At 44.9% G+C, this 12,783-nt stretch overlaps 1 protein-coding gene across 2 annotated transcripts; it reads left to right on the forward strand.

Moving 5' to 3' along the window:
- The first annotated feature begins 6 nt into the window (after positions 1-6).
- On the forward strand, positions 7-12,777 carry LOC116377381 (chromodomain-helicase-DNA-binding protein 7-like). 2 transcript variants are annotated; one of them, XM_031839009.1, is made up of 16 exons: positions 7-854; positions 1,278-1,392; positions 2,250-2,333; positions 2,494-2,631; positions 4,229-4,350; positions 5,513-5,756; positions 7,425-7,601; positions 7,942-8,085; positions 8,200-8,298; positions 8,409-8,592; positions 8,701-8,917; positions 9,031-9,226; positions 9,352-9,519; positions 10,253-10,432; positions 10,518-10,628; positions 11,755-12,777. In XM_031839009.1, the coding sequence occupies exons 1-16, from the start codon at positions 718-720 to the stop codon at positions 12,091-12,093; spliced, it is 2,655 nt and encodes an 884-aa protein (XP_031694869.1). In that variant the 5' UTR covers positions 7-717; the 3' UTR covers positions 12,094-12,777. The 2 variants fall into 2 exon arrangements, with proteins under 2 accessions (XP_031694869.1, XP_031694870.1); XM_031839010.1 differs by having other exon boundaries at positions 10,259-10,432.
- Positions 12,778-12,783: the final 6 nt, after the last annotated feature.

Genomic DNA, 12,783 nt, shown 5'->3' on the forward strand with positions numbered 1-12,783 from the left:
AGCTACTGTTTTGGTATTTCCCTTTCTCACATACACGCTCACACACAGCAAGAGAAACACTTTTTTAACACCGTTCTGATGTTTGTGTTTTCTGCCACATATTTTTCTTTGACTAATAATCTGTCTCTAATTTGGAAGTATAATCCGTTGGCATATTTGAAATGTTCCATCTACTTCGCCGCAAGCTTCATCTAAATCTGGCCGTTCTGTTTTATCCCAAAAAGCAAAATGAATGAAACAGTATTGTCCCTCAGTGTGTGTGTACACAGCTTTTTTGCTGCTTGATTCAAAAGGAAAACTCCCACAGTTATGATTTCCCATGACTAATCCAGTATTTCCCAGTAGTTGGCTACCGTCCAGACAGACCCGCCACTAATATAGTTACACTTCTAACAATATTGGTCCTCACAGTCCGGGGGGATTCACCTCAACGGGCCGGCTCCCTGTGAGAGGGTCCATTCTTTACCAGGGCACAACGTTCTTCACTTAGCCTCTTAGTTTAGCTCTAAAGTGCACCAGATTGATTAATTTCACTTTGAAATGTAGCGACATACAGACGCCCCCTACAGGGTGAAAGTCCCTGTATTTTTCCCTACCGAGATATATCAATCAATCTCTCGCAGTGAAAAACATGTCACACATCTTTAGCCTGCGGCCCTAATGTGAAAACGTTGTTTCAGGCTCCTTCTGTGCCACTTAGCCACATGTTGTATAACAATGACACACTGCTCCTTCACCGCACAGTTACTATATCTGCTCATTATTAACCTTTTTTCCTTTCTTCTTTTTTCTTTCCAGCTGGAGTCAGGGGAGGAAGTGGAGGTGGAGGAGTTCTACGTCAAGTTCAAGGGCTTGTGAGTAACGAGCTGTTTTTTTCTCTCCCTGTCACCCTCTTTTGTCTTTTACAGCAGGGATCCTCTTTTTTTCAACACGCACACTCTTCAGGGTGTCCAAAGTGTAAAAGCTGAGTATATTCAGCCTGAGAGCCTTCTTCACTCTAGCATCAATAACAGTGGTAGTAGGTTGTTTTTCTTCCATTTTTTGTCATTTATTCAGCCGGCCCACATTTCATTTGTGTCTACTCACACTAATCAGATTTCCATTTGAACTGCAAAACAAAACAAAAAAATCTCAAATGAGAGTGAAGCAGCATGCACAAATTTGAACATACAACTTGCAAATAAGTGTGTAACCAACAGGATCGGCGGTGTGGAGTTTAATATTCTCTGGCTTTGATCGGAGTGAAATGAGCCCCTGGGTGTGTCTTTGTGTCTTAGTTCGTACCTCCACTGTCGCTGGGCAGACCTGGAGGAGCTCGAGAAGGACAAGAGAATACACCAAAAGGTCAAGAGGTTCCGGGCCAAGCAGCAACTCAACAGCTTCATCACGGAGGTAAGACCTGCGCTCTTCACTACAACCGATGAGCAACGGGTCAGAAAACTCAAAAGAAGAAAGAGATTGATTATTGATTAAAATGATGAGGTCATAAGTAATTTAAATGCTGTATTATAAACTGTTTAGAGCTAGTGTTAGGAAGTTAAACAGGTCATATTTCCCTTTTCTAATATTTATTTTTTATTGCTGTGAAAACACCTCCTTCAGAAAAGTGTTTATTCAAGTGTCTCACCAAAGACTACATTTTACAAAATGACATGTGAACACATCATTCTCACTGAACAGAGCATGAAGGCATCATAATGTAACTAAATGGAACCTCCGTACGTTAGCGGTGATGCTAACATGAACTAGCTCTCAGCACAGATTTGTTAACGATGTAGCATTATCAGGGATCGGCGAATAGAAAGCATTAACAATCACTCATCGCATATTTTTACTGAATCGGCAGTGAAACGTTTTTCACACTATTCTGGTTAAACTAATTAATCGGCTGTGAGGCGGGATCTGACAGATCGACAACAATCCGTTGGTCCAGTTGACCAATTCTGGATTAAAAACCGCTCACAGCTGAGAATGTTCAGGTGTCCAAATCCGATCCTTCTCTCATATTTGTCTCTGGTGCTCTTCGTCTTTATCCTTATACAGCTTTGTACGCTAATGTAGCCTGACCCATCAGACCTCCAGGAATCCATATAGTTCAACAGCTTTTTAATAGTGGAAAAAGAAAAAGTAGAAAAACACATGGGAAAATGCTCATTCTGAAATTACGCAACCTCACCCGAAAACCTGCTGTAAGTGTTAAAACCATCTCCCTGCTTCTGACAGTAAACCTCCACTTTGCCCCCCCCCAGATGGACGACGAGCCTTTTAACCCCGACTACGTGGAGGTGGACCGCGTCCTGGACATTTCAGAGAGCCCAGATGAAAACGGAGAGGTGCTTTGATCTCTCTCTGTCATCTTTCATAGGGTTTGAGCCTCTCCCTCCCCGCACGCACACTCACCAAACCTCCCTGTTTCTCCGTGTGTGTGTGTGTGTGTGTGTGTGTGTGTGTGTGTGTGTGTGTGTGTGTGTGTGTGTGTGTGTTTCTGTGCAGACGGTGACCTTGTATCTGGTGAAATGGTGCAGCCTGCCTTACGAAGACTCCACCTGGGAGCTGAAGGCCGACATCGACCAGTCCAAGATAGAGGAATATGAACGCATCGCAGCACACGCACCCAACACTACGAAAGTGGCAAGTAGCCCTGTGTGTGTATATGTATATATGCTCGTTGGGTACTATATGGGTCCCAGCCTCCTCCCAGTAGGCGTGTGTGTTTGTGTGTGTTGGCCTGCTGCCCCGCTGCCTGCTCCTTCCTCCTCCAGATTTACAGCTCCCTTAACTGCTCTCCACAGGGCCACGTTCTTGTGGTCTTACACACTCACTCATACACACACACACACACACACTCACTTGCACACACGCCCTGCTCTTGTGGCCAAGCCAAACCACTAACAGTGTGTTTAATGCTGAACAGAAGCAGCTGACTGGCTGTGGTCTTTCCCTCATCACTCCGCTCTCTCCCTGTGTCCATCTATTTAACTGCTGCCTACTGTTTCTCCTTAAAGGGATAGTTCAGATTTTTTTTAGGTGCGTTTGTATGAGGTTCTTCTCCATAGTCAGTGTTTTACTACAGTAGATGAAGTTTATAGAAACAGACAGGAGCACCAGCACAGGAGCAAAGTAATGTACTGCTTACCAAATCTATATTAGTTTAAGTGTACGTTATATTTAGAATATCTTCACCACTTTACCTTGCTGTCACACAACCCTTTGTGACGGGAACTTATCTATGCTCTTTACAGCCAGTCATTTTACCTCTCGGAACACAGCCGGTGCTGGTCTACCACTGCCTAGGTGTGTTAGTTTGTTTGTATCGTTGTGTAACTTTGGTAAATCCAAACTGACGAAACAATCGAGGCAGCGGTAGACCAGCAACTGCTATGTTCTGCAAAGGTAAAATTACTGTTTTTGTAAATGGAGTCTGGTGACTCTGGTCTTCAGTTCCCTCTCAGAAGGGCTGTCTAACAGCAAGGTAAACGGGTGAAGATATTCTACATATAGTATAGTACACTTTAACTGTTATTGATTCTTCCAGGTGTCTAAAATATGTCCACAGCAGTACATTACTTTGCTTCCGTGCTGGTGCTCCTGTCTGTTTCTCCAAAGCTCATCTAGAAGAACTGTGTACCCACTTCCAAAGATCCCAACTATGTCTTTAAGGACCATGTTAGAAATGCTCCACAGAGGCAGTATTTTGTGTTTCTATATATTTAGCCGCACTAGCAGTGTTGCTTGAGGGATGGCCGGTTGGACCAACAAAGAAACATCTGCTCAACTATTTGACGGATGGACATTCATCTTCCCCAGAGGATGAATGTTGGTCACGCCGAAGGTCAAAATTCCACTTGTCAACAGTTTAGTGCATGACAAGATTCCTCACACTAACCCACGGTCACGTTGATTTTTCATGTGGATCAACATGTTGCTTAAAGGGGGGTCAGGACTTTGGCTCTCTATTCTGAGCCCTCCTTACCCCGAAAGGGTCTTTTAGAATAAACAACTGCTACATGCATAAATCATATTTCAGGAACGAAAAGCAGCTAAATCAAAATAGTAGCTGCATCTAATGAACTTATGAATTACTCCACTATTTTACCTCTACATGAGGCAGTGAAACACTCCGTCAACCCATCTACTGTATTTCAAAGAGCCACATCCTTACACCAATGAATTCAGAAGGATTGTTGAGCTTCAATGTCGTTTAATAAATAATTGAATGTGCGTCTAGGATCGGCCTCCTGCCGCCGACTGGAAAAAGCTGGAGGGCTCCAAGGATTACAGGAACTGCAACGCACTCAGGGAATACCAGCTAGAAGGCCTCAACTGGCTAACCTTCAACTGGTACAACTCGTAAGTCTGCATTAACTTTATTTTGTTAGAATGAGTCCCTAACTGCTGCTACCAGCCTCTGTGTGTGTGATAGCACCTCATTTAATAGTCTTAAGTGGACATTAAGTGACCCTCGAGCATCGTGTGGTCTAAGTTCTCCCACCGGTGCCATCCATGGATTAAAGGCGTGCTCTAATGGCACCACAAGAGTCTGTAGACCGCTTCTGTCAGGAGCACCAACACAAGCTGGACTTAAGTCTGAGGACAAGGACCCTTTTCTGTTCCAGGGCCACACATCTTACAGTTTGAGAGTGAAGATTAGTCATGGAGGTATTGGAGGTGTGTTTTAGGTCGGGGAAAATCTGAAGGAATTCAATTTTTCAAGTCTTTAGAGCAGGGGTCTCAAACTCGAGGCCCGCGGGCCGAATCCGGCCCGCCACGTCATTTTATGTGGCCCGCGAATCCGCCAGCAAAAAAAAAAAAAAAAATGTTTAAAGAAATTAAATAAAAAAATTAATAATTAAAAGTTAGACTTGATAATAAAAATATCCCCGTAGTCTAAATTATGAGATAGAAAGTCAGAAGTATGAGATACTTAAACACACAGTCATAGAAGCAGCTCTTTGGCTGGTTACACTTGAAATGGAAATGTATTGAGTACATTGAAGACTACTTTAAACGTGGCTTTACGACAAATACTTCACGTGGGATTGTGCAAACGCACCCGTGAAAGGATTTTAAGCTTTGAACAAAGTTAATGTAATAACTTGTGTTTGATATTTGTCTTTGATATTTTCTTCAAAAGTTTGATCTTTGATAGAGTAATATGGGTTTCTTAACCCTAAATTAAAAGGATTTAAGTTATAACAGAAATGTGCTTAAATATATTTTTACATTTATATAACTGCATGTACAATATTTTTACACTTGAATAAATAATAATTAAATGCAGAGACAGTTATTTACCAATATGTTAGGAGTAGTTACATTTACACAGTCTTGCATTTACAACTGGCCCTTTGAGGGCGACCGTGATGCTGATGTGGCCCAGAGTGAAGATGAGTTTGAGACCCCTGCTTTAGAGAGTATAAGGTATCTGGATTTGGGTTCCACACTAGTTTAGTGGAACTGAAATACAAATGTATGTGTTGTTTTGAGCATCTCGTTCACTTGTCGTCTACAGACGTAACTGTATCTTGGCAGACGAGATGGGTCTAGGTAAGACTATCCAGTCCATTACATTCCTCCACGAGATTTACTTGAAGGGCATCGAGGGGCCGTTCCTGGTCATCGCCCCGCTCTCCACCATCCCCAACTGGGAGAGGGAGTTCAGGACCTGGACCGAGCTCAACGCGGTGGTCTACCACGGCAGCCAGGCCAGCCGCAAGACCATCCAGGCCTATGAGATGTACTACAGAGACGCACAGGTAAACGGGCTGAGGCTAATCTGGCCTTAAAGTTTGGTTTTCCTGGAATAGAAAAGAGAGGCATTATGTTATTATTTTTTTAGACAAACGTAATTGGATGGATGTAACTAGATAAAATGAACTGACACAGAGACACAAGGCTTCTACATTTTTTGATCACTTTGGTTGTGTTAATGCATATGGTAAAAAAATCTCATTCTTTTATTTCAGCTCCTATAATAAGTCCATAATAAACTGTGTAGCCACAATACAGACACTCAGACCCTTAAGTACAAAATCGTCTCTATAGAAACCCATAAAAACAACAATGTTTGATCCCACGACCATTACAGTATAGATCATACATTATATTATATCATGTGTTCAATCTAGAGCGCTGGTTTTTAACTTGTACTTTTTACTGTACTCCACCAGATTGAGTCATTATCTCATGTTTTGCCTTATGTTGTAAATACATACAGTATTCCTGGTTTCTGCAGTGGTTGATGCATTAAGATCAATATTGTTGCTAATCATTTACACATACCAGAGTGGGGGAAAATCCTTCTAGAGTTGAATATACAGCAAAGAATAAAAACCATTTTTTTAAATAAACAAAAAAAACAGTGGCATTAAGGAAAGAAACGGCTTAACATTTTGGAAATGAATGCATATTTGGTAGTTATGATCAAGAGTGACGTTTGTTAAAAGACTTACCTTAGTTCAAGTGGAAAATAATATTAATATATAGTATTTTTATAGAATTTTTAGGAAGGGGACACTTTTGTCCTCTAAGGACATCAAACCAAATTTCTTAAAGTGAAGCACAAGGGTTCATAAATGTCTTAACCAGGCTTTCTGTATCCACATTTCTACATAAACTAAGTGTAATTTGTTGTCATCAAAACACTAAATGTTTGGCCGGTCACTCAGAGTGTGACGGTAGCTCAACCTAAACCTCAGCTTGTTAAGTGTAAAGCAGAAATAGACGAAGGAATAGAATCTGGATTGCTGGTTGTACACTGTATTGGCAGCTCTGTATGAGAACTAAGGAGGATGAGGCCGACGTAGCTGCACAGTAGACAAGTCAGCAGATCCGAGCACCTCCTCGGTCAGGGGAAATCGTCAGCCAGCTGGGGATGTATGGTGCTCCTCTGCTGTGTAAGCTCTTTATGGTCCTGTAGCTGTAAGCTCCTACTGCACAATGTTGCTAACATCTCTCAGTGCAACCTATGCCACAGTGAGCCTCTGAGGAAAATAAGCTGTAGTAGCTGCGTCCTCGCTAGCTGCTTGTTCCTAATCCAGGCTGAGGTAATCCTCAAGGTCGCCATAAACGCCGTGTTCTTTTGTGCTGTACTGCCTGCTTCATCTGCAGACAGAGGGGGGACATACAGCAGACGCCACCTGTCTCCACTGTTTATTTCTGCCATGTCTTAGATGGCTATACGTTGTATTGTGTATTTCACCTGGTTTGAATAAAGAAAACCGGCACAAAACAAGTGGAAAATGTTTAGTAGCACAACCTCCTATTTCAGAGCTTCTCTTGCTTTTCCTCACAGATGTACGGAGCAGCTGTGGCCCACGGTCCCTGCTTTTTACTTAACGTGAAAACTGTTTCCCTCCCAGATTCACAGGGTAAAGGACTTTAAGATTACTCCTATTGACCTTCCTTCTCTCCCCTTTTCTAAGGGTAAGATAATAAAAGGAGCGTATCGGTTCGATGCCTTGATAACGACCTTCGAGATGATTCTGACCGACTGCCCGGAGCTCCGCAGCGTGCCTTGGCGCTGCGTGGTGATCGACGAAGCACACCGCCTCAAAAACCGCAACTGCAAACTACTGGAAGGACTCAAAATGATGGACATGGTGAGTGGTGGCCGGGGCCGCAGGAACGCAGGAGTAACTGCAATCAGTTCTCACATCAAGTCTATCACATGGTCTTACTTATACTACTTGAGCTCAAGGCTCTAAAAAGTCCCCATTTGGAGGTATTTGTTGTAGTTTCTTGGCACACTGAGTACAGGTTGATAAAACAAGAAGCAGGATTTTTTTTTTTAGCTTTTCAAAGGTCTTGTAGAAACTTGAGATCAGCCAGTACCTGAGACGTGTTACTACGATCCCGCTCTCCTCCCCTTTGGGCTTTCAAGCTCTGAAGCCATCCTGCTTACCATTTTAGAAACTCAAATTTCCTCCCTCCCTCCTCCAGGAGCACAAAGTTCTGTTGACGGGAACTCCTCTCCAGAACACAGTGGAGGAGCTCTTCAGCTTACTCAACTTCCTGGAGCCCGAGCGGTTCCCGTCGGAGCAGACATTCATGACTGAATTCGGAGACCTTAAGACCGAAGAGCAGGTAAACGGACGACTCAATCGGATCTGGGGGAACACGAATGGGGGGGGTGGAGTTGTCATCTTTATTCAGTTCCTAAAATTCCACAAGTGTTAACATTTCGTCTGTCCGCCTCAGGTTCAGAAACTGCAGGCCATTCTGAAGCCCATGATGTTGAGAAGACTGAAGGAGGACGTGGAGAAGAACCTGGCCCCGAAGGAGGAGACGATCATCGAGGTAGGACCAAGATGATCTCAGCACGAAAAGACAGTGTTGCGTGTGAGCGTTGGTAAAGGTCATATTTGAGAGAAGGAGAAACAAATTGACTCAACTCTTGTTTTCATCAGGTGGAGCTGACCAACATCCAGAAGAAATACTACCGGGCCATTCTGGAGAAGAATTTCTCCTTCCTGTCAAAAGGAGGTGCAGGGGGAGGAGGAGGAGGCGGAGGTGGAGGACCCAACGTCCCCAACCTCCTCAACACCATGATGGAGCTGAGGAAATGCTGCAACCACCCCTACCTCATTAATGGTATACACATGAACACACACAGGCACTTCTAAAAGTAGGAAGATTCTGTGAACCAAACTCATAACGTCTTTGTGTCCTGCTGAACTTAAATTGTTTTCCGGCATCCAGGAGCGGAAGAGAAGATCGCCGAGGATTTCAGGGAGTCTCACGGCGGCAGGGCGGACATGCCGGACATGGCCCTCCAAGCCATGGTCCAGGCCGCCGGCAAGCTGGTGCTCATCGACAAGCTGCTGCCCAAACTGAAGGCCGGCGGACACCGAGTCCTGGTGTTCAGCCAGATGGTCCGCTGCCTGGACATCCTGGAGGACTACCTCATCCAGAAACGGTGAGAGTGGAGACGTGATGTGTTGGGACGCCTCGATCTGTTTTGGGTCATCTTTACTACGGTGTTAGCTTTTCCGGGTGGTTACTGATAATAACACACCGCTCTGTGTCCAGATATCCCTACGAACGGATAGACGGTCGAGTTCGCGGCAACCTGCGGCAGGCAGCCATCGACCGCTTCTCCAGACCCGACTCGGACCGCTTTGTCTTCCTGCTGTGTACGAGAGCCGGAGGACTCGGCATCAACCTGACCGCTGCAGACACCTGCATCATCTTTGACTCTGACTGGAACCCTCAGAATGACCTGCAGGTATGAACCGCTCTGATCGGCCCCACTGCTGTATGTAATGTCTCTGCCGGCCAGGACAGAAGAGTAAGTGAGATCCGCTGTTAGGACAACGTGTCTGACTCCCTGACTGTGTCCCCCCCTTTCAGGCCCAGGCCAGGTGCCACCGTATCGGCCAGTCCAAGGCGGTCAAGATCTACCGTCTGATCACCAGGAACAGCTACGAGAGGGAGATGTTCGACAAAGCCAGTCTGAAGCTGGGGCTGGACAAGGCCGTTCTCCAGAGCATGAGTGGACGAGAGAACGCCAACAGCGGGGTGAGCATCGCACATCTTACACATCTAGTATCTACAGCGATGGCTTCAGGTTGATGTTTGTCCTGTACGTGAATCTGCTTAGTGTGCCGTGTGTCATAAGGACTTTTCCTTTAGATTATTGCAGAAAATACGATCAAAGTTTGATTACTTGCACATTTTGTTCAGCAAGATAATTTTCACAATTAACGCCACTTTCATGATTTTTTTTTTTACGTAACTTAAATCAGAAGTAAAAAGCTATAAAGTAACTCCACCACGGTCACATGACTTTACCACCTTTAAGCTAAAGGTGGACTAGTGTTCAGCGTGATGCCGTTTAGTCGTCTAATTTAGACACCCGTTAGCAACCGCCTTTTTAATGACGCGTAAAAGCTTCAAAATTGTATATTCACTGTATTGTAAATACATAAATACAGTAAATGACGTATTTAATGTCGAAGAACAAAAATCTCCTCAACTCGTGTTAACCACAGACCTCATTTCAAGCATCTAACCAAAAACCCATTGACTTTGAGACGAGGGTGCAGAAGTGCTTTGGGGCTCATTCCTGCAGCACTGTACGCTGGACACTCTGACACTCACACAATGTTGTCACACCCCTCTTTGGGTTCATGTCTGATCCCTCTAGTTAGAACAGGGCACCCCAAACCTTACAAACACAAAATGAAAACAAAACCGACGGTGTCTGTGTGCTCACTTTAACATTCGTCATGACGTTTGTCTCTGGTGCAAGGTCCAGCAGTTATCCAAGAAGGAGGTGGAGGACCTTCTGAGAAAGGGAGCTTACGGGGCTCTGATGGACGAGGAGGATGAGGGCTCCAAGTTCTGCGAGGAAGACATCGACCAGATCCTCCAGAGACGAACCCACACCATCACCATCGAGTCTGAGGGCAAGGGCTCCACCTTCGCTAAGGTAATAGGGTCGCCCCCATTCCGTCGCATCTATTGACACTGTCTGAGGAACCGCCGCTGACCAACGAGTTCTCCTCCCTCTGCAGGCCAGTTTTGTCGCAGCGGGTAACCGAACCGACATTTCTCTGGAGGATCCGGACTTCTGGCAGAAATGGGCCAAGAAGGCGGAGCTTGACCTGGACGCCATCAATGGACGGGTACTACACATACACACACACACACACACACAGCTGTGCATACACACTGATAACACAAGTACCTGCTGTGTAAACCCCGCCCTCGAGCACACACACAAATGATGTAGCCGTAGAGAAAGAGAGCGATCACAAAGTCCTCACACACACACTTGGTGGTGTCCCCCTATGGAAAGGGGACTAGCAGTGGTAATTAGTCACCGCTATCACCACAAGCGAGGAGGAGGGAGAGACTGATAGATCAGGAGGGAAGCAGAGAGAGAGAGAGATTAATATTGACAGTTGGGAATCTCCTCTCTTCCTTAATTACCCATGTTTCCCTGCTCTCGTGTGTGTGTTTGAGCGAGAGAGAGTAAGCTGCTTAGCTCCACTTAACGGAGCGCAGATGCCTGGAGGGTACAGAGATATCACTTAGGCTAGTGCTCTCACACACACACACACACACACACACACACAGACGGAAACACAAGCTCACTCACATTCTTGCACACCCGTTGAGTGCTCTGCTAACAGCCATCTTTATATTCTTGCTCTGCTTCCCCCTCTCTTTTTGTATTTGTGTATTTGTTCCTCCTGGTTGGCTCGTCTCCTCTCTGATGGAGGGCCCTCCACTGGAACACTTAATCCAGCTCCAGGAGCGTGGACGCGGGGCCGCTTCCCCCGGGACTTCTCATTGTGTGATGTTCAAATGGAAACGACGGCGGCGCTCTGTGATAATTGCAGAGCTAACTACTGCCCTGTTTGCGCATATTAATGACATTGCAAGTGGAGGGGGGGGGGGGGAATCTAATTAATTGAACAAAAATGTAATTCATTAGACAAGATAATTAACGGCCGTTTGTTTGAGCCGGACAGAAATGTTCTCAGCATCAGGCATGAAACGCAGGCCCGAATATCCAATTAATCTGACTTTGTACAGAAGACGTTGTGTGTTCTCATAGAACTCAGAATGTACAGGTACACCTGGGCCGCCTCTCAGGAGTAAAGCAGAAGGTACTTTGCATATTGCTGTGAATGGATTTCAGGCCATCTGTAATTGAAACAAGGTTCTAAGTAAATGATAGAAAAACAAGGAATGAACACTATAAAAGTACCCAGACTTGACGTTTCCCCTGAACTTTGTCTCCAGAACACGCTGGTGATTGACACGCCGAGGGTGAGGAAGCAAACGCGGCACTTCAGCAGTGCCAAAGAGGACGAGATGCTGGAGTTCTCCGAGCTGGAGAGCGACGAGGACGAGCCGAGCAAGCCTTCTTCCAAACCCCGCCGGCCCCAGGACAAAACCCAGGGGTACCCCCGGTCCGAGTGCTTCAGAGTGGAGAAGAACCTGCTGGTCTACGGGTCAGTCACATGTTCATGTTTCCTACCCAAGAACCAGACAGGAATTACAAACCATGAAATCTGTTATTTTAAAAGTGTTTCTTTTAGATTCAGGCTATTAGGGGCCACAGATGATATGATGCCATGAAGAGCGAAAATGCTCCATTGGAATAAGTGCTCTGTTTACAGTTTTATTTGAAGGATTAGTTTGGGAAATTAACTTATTTGCTTTACTTTGTTGCCGAGAGCTGGATGAGAAGATGGATACCACTCGCATCTGTTTTCTAAATATGAAGCTAACATTCATACAACTTGTAGAGAAACTTCCCCCAGGCAGCAGGTATGAGTGGTGACAGTACAACACCGAGGTTGACCACTGAATGTGTGTTATCGAGCACGTGAGTTAACGAATGCAGACCTGCACACGGAGTGAATGAGTAGACCTACTGCTGCACTCGAGGCCAGAAACACACTAATCAGACGTGCCTGTAAACACATCATGACACACTTTTCTACGCCAAGCATTCTAGTGCACACACACTCACACTAAGCCTGTCACACACTCGCTTTTCTTAAACAAGAGTCTACTGAAATTACACCTGTTTTTTTTTTTTTTTTGCTTTAAAATATTTAAAACACATATTTTTCTCTAGGGAATAACTGTTGATATATATTCTTGCATTAGAGCTGTAAAGAGCACTATTTAATTAGAATGTCGGTTAACCTGTACAGTGACAGACGAGCATCGTACTAGTACACAATAATCACTGCCTTCAGACTACATTATACGGCACACGCACCCAGAGAGGCAAATTGACACACTTACCACAGACAGTGA

Source organism: Anarrhichthys ocellatus, unplaced genomic scaffold, assembly GCF_004355925.1.
Source record: "Anarrhichthys ocellatus isolate YVR2014 unplaced genomic scaffold, GSC_Weel_1.0 scaffold1183, whole genome shotgun sequence".
Taxonomy (NCBI): domain Eukaryota; kingdom Metazoa; phylum Chordata; class Actinopteri; order Perciformes; family Anarhichadidae; genus Anarrhichthys; species Anarrhichthys ocellatus.

Coding starts and splice junctions, on each gene's coding strand:
- LOC116377381 (XM_031839009.1), top strand. CDS start 718: ATGACACACTGCTCCTTCACCGCACAGTTACTATATCTGCTCATTATT. Junction 8,918..9,030: donor GACTACCTCATCCAGAAACG/GTGAGAGTGGAG, acceptor CTCTGTGTCCAG/ATATCCCTACGAACGGATAG. Junction 9,520..10,252: donor GAGAGAACGCCAACAGCGGG/GTGAGCATCGCA, acceptor CTCTGGTGCAAG/GTCCAGCAGTTATCCAAGAA.